Below are 8,637 nucleotides of genomic sequence, written 5' to 3'. Positions count from 1 at the left end.
GTTCCCCACCTCTGGTTTAGAGTATAGCAAAGACCACCTCAAATAAACTAGGGAAATATTCACAGAAAGTCCAGTAATTGATACTGAACTTTCTGCTTGCTTTGATTTCTAAAATGGCAAACTTGCATCACTGCAGACATCAGGCAAAACAACAACAACCCCTTAACACTTTCATTAACACCTTGTCTTCTATCCATTTCTTTGTTGTAGTATAAAAAGGACCAAACAAGCCTCTTTTGTGCATTCTGAAGAAACCGCAGCTTGATGCAGAGACAAGCAAGACCAAGGCCATTTTCAAATAGGAAATTCAGGGGAAAATGGCATTAACTAACACTTGGATTAAGAACAAGTGCCATATTATAAGAGGATTTTCACAACTATGAAAACTGGACTGAGTAAACAATATAACAATTTCAATTATTATATTCAAAGTATATTCTTTTTTGCTTAATATAATTTTACTTTGAAAAATGAAAAATGCAATTTTCCATACTGCTAGAATGAAAATTTCCTCAGACTTAATCTGAAGTCTTCTATACCCGGCAGACATTTCATGTTATCTTATACAGGAAATCATAAAATACTTATTAAAAATTTTAATGTTGAGAAAGATAAGAGGCAAGCCATTCCTGCGTGGCTGTAGCTCTATATCATTTTTCTTCTCTGTGATGTTTTAACTGGTGAAAGGAAATAATACAAAACTTCACTGCATTCCTCACATTGGGAGGAAACACAATTCATCATTGCCATTATTTTAAACAAATCAATATCTGGCCCAGAAACAATATTGTAACTGCTTCATGTGCAAAACAAATGCTGTTCATCTGGCAAGCAATTTCAGGCTTACTTCCTCAGTGATGGTAGGATTTAGATTTCCTCAAATCAATAGATGCAGGTCCATTTGGTCCCTCAAATTCTGACTTCTGGATAAACTGGATCACCAGTAATTTTATAAAATGGGACACACCAGTCTCAGCTCTTTTTAAAAAACAGTATTTTAAAAGACTCATCTTTATACATTAGCAAAAGAAGATGCCTAAAACAGCAATAAGAAGTCCAAAGTTCAATGACAACAGAACTGCTGATTCAAAATACCTATTTTCCAATTCCACGTTGTCTGATATCTATTTAGGGATAGTCTATTCAGTTGTATTTTCTTCCATTCAGCAGGTAAATTTTCTGTTCACTTTTGTCTAAATTAAGACGTTTCTGACTGAATTTCTTAATAAGAGTCCCAGGGATTAATGCCATCGTGGCTATAGCCAACATCTTGAATAAGTTACTCCAGGAGAAAATGTTATCCAGGGAAGATATCTGTGAAAGTACTGAGCCTGTCTGGACACAGATAAAATTATAGGGAGTCAATCCTGTAAGTGAAAGAGGGAAATTTTAAGATTAGAAAAATGTATACATTTCACAAACTCTTATAAGTTCTACCCTACAAACAGAAAAAAGGCTTGAATATACAAATGGAGGGGAATAGATATGAGCATCAAAGGAGGAGAAAAAGCATAAATTTACAAATGCCATTGGAGAAAATAAAGAATTTGAAAGTTTGATGTATAGATGTTCTCTACACATGAACAAGGTGGAAACTTCTGCTTACCTGGATAATTTTTTTTTACAGTTTGTTCAACCTGGTTTAACATCTTAAATCACATTATAAAAATGGTACTGATGAAGTTTTTCTTTATTAATCACTTTAAGAATTGTTGAAATTATGGCATTAAATTGGAGATACTTTTCAATTCTCACAATAAGAAGTAATATACTCAACAAAGAAAATCAGTGTTTTTCTGTTACCACTTTCTGGTAAAATATAAGGGAATCCTAGCAAAAATACATTCTTGCTATGTGATTTGTAAATTATTTATGTATTTGCTTTCTGCAGCCTAATGGACACATATAAAAGAAATCCAATGTGTGTTCATTGAAGCTGAGGTTGCTATCTGCATTTGTGAAAAGCTGTCATAGCCAGGCAGAAATGCTTCCCACCTCTTCTTCAAGAATCAGTTCAGTTCATGCTTTATCTCAAAGAACACTAAAAGTTTATAGGTCCAGAAACTTGAGAGAAGATGAGCTCATTGATTCATCCATCTCCTCCATTCACACCATTTACTTACAAGCATCCATACCATTATTCCACATGTACTGCATAGTAAAAAAAAATAACTGAATTTGAATAATAAAAATAATGAGAAGCAAGCATAATGCAAAAGTGAAGAAAGACCAAATAAAATACTAAACAATATGGATGTAAATATGCTTCTTTTGTTCTTACCTATGAGAACAGAGAAGAAAAACTGAGTTACATGGATGTTCAAGACTGGAGATGCAAGATTCAGAAACCAGTTTGGAGTCATGGGGAGCAGTCTCAGAAATAACAAGAAGAAGAACAAGGAATGTCTATTTTCTTCTACCTGTCAAAGGAAGCCCCACCAAAAAAGATAAAAACCAGACATGATCAAACTGCTTTCTTCCACACCTGCTTTTTTCTCCCAAAGGTTATGTAGTACTGTAATACAAACATGTTCTAAATAATATTCAATTAATCAACTTATTATTTATCAGCTCTTCTGTTCTTTTAAGGAATGCATCCACAAGAGAATGGGGATGAGGGAAGAATACTGTATTTCTGATAATTCTCCCTTCTCCTTTGAAATCTGAGGAGCCTGAGGAAAGACAGTGAAGGGAGGAAGAATGCCTGAAAACTTCCTTCTGCCTTTTAAAGGCAGAGTTTTTTTCTGCAGCTTGGACCCATTTATGACTGGAAGGAGTCCTTCCAAATGTGGGCTACTAGTTAGGATCTAGCACACATTTTCCACTGGCATAAACAAAGTAAAGAAACAGTTTGCTGGTGGAAGGTATAGTTACCATGGTATTTTTGTTTGTGTTCTATTAATTAGGTATAGGCCCATACTAGCAAAAAGCATTTACTATAAGTCTATGCAGCAATTTTACTGCACACTTTTTAAAGTCATTACCATTGCGCAGAAGATTATTGGTTGCCCTCTTCTCCCCCCCTGGATGAACTATACAGTTCCCGCAGTCTTAGGAAAGCTCAAAACATTCTTAAAGATTCATCCTTGACATTCTTTTTTTGAACTATTACCATCTGGCAGATGGTACAGGATAATAAAACAAAGACAAATAGGCTGAAAAGTAGTTTTTATCCAGAGCTGTAACCACATTAAATACTACATGTAGTGAAACCTTGAAGTGCAATATTAGGGCCAGCGCAATGGTGAATAGAATGTGAAGGATGTGTGTATATAATGTATGTTTTACTTGTGGTTTTTACCTGTGTGTAGTGTGCACTGTGGACAGCACTTAATTTCATTGTGAGATACACAAAGACAGTAAAGCTATTCTAAAGATATTGCATCTTTTCCTGGCTTATGTAGATAATTGCACAAAACAAGTTTGAGTTGAAGAAGTGCCTACAGAAGCCAAATTTGTGGCCCTATGCTCTCAATCATTTTTTTAATCTTCTAATTTGGATTACTAATACCTTTATAACATGGATTGTTAAAATCTTATAAAACTATGTAACAAGCTCATGAAGGAATATTTTAGAACTTCAGTCAGTGCATGTTAAATCGCTAGCAGTAAACTTTGTTGGCTAGAATATGATCACAGAAGTATGGCAAGATGCCTTTTGCCAAGCTAGATTACTGGATCATCTAGCTTCAAATTTTGTATACTGACTAGGAGCAGGTCTTCAAGTTTTCAGATAAGATTTTTTCTTTGCAATGCCAGAAACTGAAATTGAGATATTTTAGGTGCAGCCATATATAATTGAATTCTATTATATACAATTCTTATCTATTACTAAATAAAATTTAATTGTAATTAGCTTTTTCTTACCTTCCTCTGAAGCATGGTGACTTTATCAGGAAAATAGTACATAACAAAGTTTTTCCCAAAAATACTGGATAGTCCATAACAACAAGTAGCACCCACAGAAGTCAGAGTAGAACATAACAGAAGTCCTATCCATGGTCCAAAGAGAGCCCCAGCAAGGATGTTCTGTTAGAGTAAAACTAGATAATGATCCAGTCCATTAAAAACTGTGGGGAAAGCATTAAGGGCTTTATGAACCATAAGAATGTAAGAACAGCCTTGCCTGGTCCATTTACTTCATACTATTAATAGCAGTGGTCAGTGATGTCTCTGCCAAATCCATAAACTGGGTATAAAACACAGATGTTTGCTACTCTTAATATAATACAGTATACTGTATTATGAGCCTCAATATGCTATTATATAACTGTCCACCAAGAATTTTTCTACTGTTCCTCAATAAAATGATCTGGTTGTCCTCCATTCCTACCTCCCAGCTAACTCAAAAAACTCACATTACATCAGGTTGAAATGGTAAATGGAACAGTAGAAATAATTCAGAATTAAAGAATAATGAACCATTTTTAATGAACCCCAATAAACATAACTTAGATTGAAGTCATGGTGATGAGGAGAAAGAATAATTATTTTTATGATTCATCTGAAATTCTGCTCTGTAGCAACAGATGCTACAAAGAAATATTGCTTCTTTGTCTCTTTTGTGCATGCTGGCTGGAAATACTATGACTAGTATCTACTTTTTAACCTTACCACCTTCTGACAGGTGATTCCTTGAGTTTAGTATATCCTGATTGCTTAAAAGATACATTTATAAAATATATAATATAAAATATATACTCTGACTTTTCAGCAAGATGGAACATTTATTTATAAGACTGATACGGCTGTCTATATTGTAATCACAACCCTGGACAGTTCACAAGGCAATAAAAACAGCACCTCCTAAAAATCACAATAAAAACTCAGGGCTCCCAGGAAAATATTTTCTCACACATCTACATATTATATTGTGAAGGGGTTTTCCTATGAATGGACAAAATAATATTCATATTTCTACATATGTTCATGAAAAGGTTCCATAAAAATAGCAGCAAGTATATGTTATGGAAGGATAAATTTTATATCTAACAATATAAGTATGGCAATAATTTTTTTGCAACATGCTGCAAAACCAATCTATGACTTTTATGACATATATACATACCAGAAAGCTAGAGCCTGGTATGGCAAAGGTTTGTTTGTACAGGTAAGCACTACAGAAAAGCAGAATCATGTATGCATGGTGCTCTTTATTGTAGTACTGTAGAAACTCTGCAAGTTCTTGTAGTTCCTCTAGATCTGAGGGGAATTTTAATGACCTGATAAAGAAAGAACATAATTAGTTTAGTTGCAAAATGATTGGATTAAAAGAAGGAACAGAGGATAATTATGAGATTAGCCTTGAAGATGAACAGGTTTATTGCAACATGGAGCTCTCTCAAGAAAATAAATCAGTTTAATCTTACAAATATTGGTATTTGGATTTTTTTTGCTACTTAACATGTTTATAATAGTTGTTTTTTAAAATGAGGTTAAATCAAATCAAAAGTCATCTTAAAAACAAAATATTAACATTTTGTACTATTTTAGTTCCGACAAGACAAATGTATCTTTAACAATAACAATATCTGCAGGACTATAAAAAAAAAGATAGGAGACTGGGTTTTGTGTTGGAAACAAACAGCTATGAACATTATTACAAGTATTTCTTTTCCTTCTATTCAATCATGTCCGACTCTAAAGAGACTGCCTGGACAAGTCCCTGCAGTTTTCTTGGCAAGATTTTTTCAGAAGTGATTTGCCATTGCCTCCTTCCTAGGATTGACAAATATGACCAGCCCAAGTCACCCAACTGGTTTTATGCCTAAGATAGGACTAAAACTCACTCTCCTGAGTTCTAGACTGATGACTTAACCATTATACCAAAATGGCTCTCTATTGGAAGTATACAATCACTGAAATACAGTTGCTCAAACTAATAGAAAATCAAGCAATAGATATTAAACTTCATAAACTTGAAAATGGACCAAAATTCCAGTTGAATTATCCTAGTAATGCTGACCGTAAAGAGCAAAATTTCCAATCATCTCTCATAACTATCTTCCCCCCCACCTCCTTGCATCCTTCACTAAAAAAACTAAAAATTTCTCTCCAAGTCATCTAAGGAATTTATGAGACCCTTACTATAATTTAAATGTAAAAAATAAAAGCTCTGTACATTTGTGATGTCCAAACAACAAAAGTTATATTTGTTTAAACAATGTGTTTCCTTTAACTGTGGCTGTATAATTAGTCATGCCATATATTGTTTCATTTCAATAAACCCCAATACTTATAAGAACAGCTCTACTGGTTGAGACCATCTTCATCTTAGTCCGGCATTTTCTTTCTTACAGTGACCAATTAGACATTTTTGGTATTCTTGGAAGCAGGAGATAGTTCTCTCACACTACTGTTCTCCTGGTACTGGTATATGAAGACATGCTACACCCAATCAAGATATAACGCTGAATCTTTATTACCAACAGCTTTTGATAGAACAATTATCCAGGAGTCTATCTAGAAGCCTTTTAAAAACATCGAAGTTAATAGACATCACGTGTTTTGTGATAATGAATTTATTATATATTGACTTGAAAAAATTCTTTGGTGTATTGTAAATATCTGTGCTATCAATTTAATTCAATGACTCATAGAATTTTAAGAGAAAATAAAAACTTTTATAGTTCAACAATCTAGTCTTTTCTCTAGGAAAGTAGCTTAACCCAATAATTTGTACTGGGATTCTTCAATTAAACAATGGTATCTATCAGGACCCCAGAAACATGCTTTCTCTGTAGCAGTACAAATTCGAATGGCTGTACCCTACTGGTGTATCAAAAGGGTTCTCAAGTCATGATGGCTCTTTGTCCAGGCTTCTGGCAAGCATGAAGCCCTTCTTGTTTGTTCCTATGTGGGTTAGATATCTTTGCCATCTTTGTTCCTTTTTCTTTAACGTTCTTTCTTATATTAGATTTTTTACAATATTTTCTATACCCCCAGAATCACTGCAAATTGAATGGCATTTAAATTTAGCAGATTTGTTTGCATTTTTTTTTTAATTCTTAGAGTATCAGTATGGCTAAATGGTGCCATGCTGAACATTTTTTCCTAAGAGAAGTCATATAGTTTAGAGAAAAAAATAACATATGAAAGAAAAAGATGACCTATGAAGAAAAAAAGTGGCATATACTTCAGAGGAAAAGAAAGAAGTTCCAGGTAATCTCCAAGAATCAGATACAATTGAATCGAAGAAAAAAAACCCTACAGAAACTACTGTAGGAAATGTTCTTGATTTTCTCAGAGAAAGTAAACAAAACACCAAGATTATTTGATTCTATATTTATTGCTTTGCTGGACTTGACCTATTCCTTTTAAATTACTTAGGAAAGATGTTGGTTGGTAAGTAGATATGCTGTTTTTATTCAGTGCTTCTACAGGAGAAACTTGCTCCCACCGGTAGTAGGTAGAGCAAGCAATAGGTATCTGAAATAATTACTGAGGATCCTTAGAAATACTTTATGGTGCGTTTCTAAACCTAATTCTTATTGTGCAACTACTCTCCTCCCATAGAATGTTATGGACCAGGCGAGGCAGCAAGATTCATACATATATGACATCTCAGACTATAATACAAAGGGCTATCCTTGCTGGATAAATCAAATTAAGATACCTTAACATTGAATAAACTATTCTAAAAGCATTTTAAAATCAGCTTAGAGGAAATCTATTGCCTACATACAAAGCAGAAGGATATAGTGTACTGCAATCACTCAATCGCCTTTCCACAAACAACAGCGTCGTTCAAAGCAGGGTCGTCAAATCACTGTAGATAAATGCGCTATTGCGATTAGGTTTCATAACAACTTCGGAGTCCTCAGCAGCACCGTTGCCGCGTCTGCAAAATTTCGATGGCGATGTATATTTTCCAGTCGGCTCTCAACGTCATTAGTCCTTTTCAGCAAAAAAAATCCAGACCTTCGGGCCTTTGAAAGTTGAGATCCACCGGGAGCTAAGATAGCTTGCAGAACTCAACTGCCTGACTGCCGCTAAACCAAAACTCGCTCGGTCGCTTCGGGACACGAGCGCCCGGCAGGACAGCGAGCCCGAAATAAAGAGGAGACAGCCAACTCACCCGCTTCCCGCGCGCGGCCCTCCAGGCAACCAGGCAGTTAGCAAATAAAGGCCCGACGTGGCTGCTGCCAGGACCAGCAAGAAGCCCACCAACGACCGCATGGCCGCCGCTCATAAGGGACGCCAAGAGGAGCAGGAACTAAAGGCAACGGCCGATGAACTGACAACTCACACTCGGGCGAGTGACACAATTTCTCCTTCCTTCGATAGATTAAGTAAATGGCGAAATTTCCTGTACAAAGGGTACATACAGAAGCTTGGTCGGTCCCCCACTATTCCCTATAGCACCGTTTCTCAACCTCGACAACTTTTAAGATGTAGGGACTTCAACGGCTGAGTGTTAAAAATTGGCGAGGTTGAGAAACGCGGCTTTATAGGATATTAAAGCCTGAGGTGTCGTGCTCTGCCTGTACTCCCGTTGATAGTTCTTCGTCCAGAGACACACAGTTGCACCTGGACTAATCCCGGGAAAAGTGTTTAATTGTATTGCTGTTGGTTCCGTGCTGTTTTATTGGTTGTAGGCCGCCCCTTTATTAATAAATGAACGAGCGAGTCAAGGGG

The 8,637-nt window shown here is 35.6% G+C and overlaps 1 protein-coding gene across 1 annotated transcript; it reads right to left on the bottom strand.

The window, feature by feature from the left end:
• Nucleotides 1–754: 754 nt before the first annotated feature.
• TMEM41A (transmembrane protein 41A) lies at nucleotides 755–8,236 on the bottom strand. Its single transcript, XM_015814151.1, has 5 exons — nucleotides 8,078–8,236; nucleotides 5,069–5,222; nucleotides 3,868–4,029; nucleotides 2,282–2,420; nucleotides 755–1,367 (listed from the first exon to the last, which is right to left on the bottom strand). The coding sequence occupies exons 1-5, from the start codon at nucleotides 8,176–8,178 to the stop codon at nucleotides 1,144–1,146; spliced, it is 780 nt and encodes a 259-aa protein (XP_015669637.1). The 5' UTR covers nucleotides 8,179–8,236; the 3' UTR covers nucleotides 755–1,143.
• Nucleotides 8,237–8,637: the final 401 nt, after the last annotated feature.

Source organism: Protobothrops mucrosquamatus, unplaced genomic scaffold, assembly GCF_001527695.2.
Source record: "Protobothrops mucrosquamatus isolate PMUCROS unplaced genomic scaffold, P.Mucros_1.0 scaffold225, whole genome shotgun sequence".
Taxonomy (NCBI): domain Eukaryota; kingdom Metazoa; phylum Chordata; class Lepidosauria; order Squamata; family Viperidae; genus Protobothrops; species Protobothrops mucrosquamatus.
Note: the sequence above shows the minus strand (reverse complement) of the source record. Positions and strands in the feature narration are given on the sequence as shown.

Excerpts from the sequence above, each read along its gene's own strand:
- TMEM41A (XM_015814151.1), bottom strand. The coding sequence starts at position 8,178 with ATGCGGTCGTTGGTGGGCTTCTTGCTGGTCCTGGCAGCAGCCACGTCG. Across the intron at positions 4,030-5,068 it reads TACCAGGCTCTAGCTTTCTG|AACATCCTTGCTGGGGCTCT; the intron begins GTATGTATATAT and ends TTACTCTAACAG. Across the intron at positions 2,421-3,867 it reads TCACCATGCTTCAGAGGAAG|GTAGAAGAAAATAGACATTC; the intron begins GTAAGAAAAAGC and ends TTCCTTTGACAG.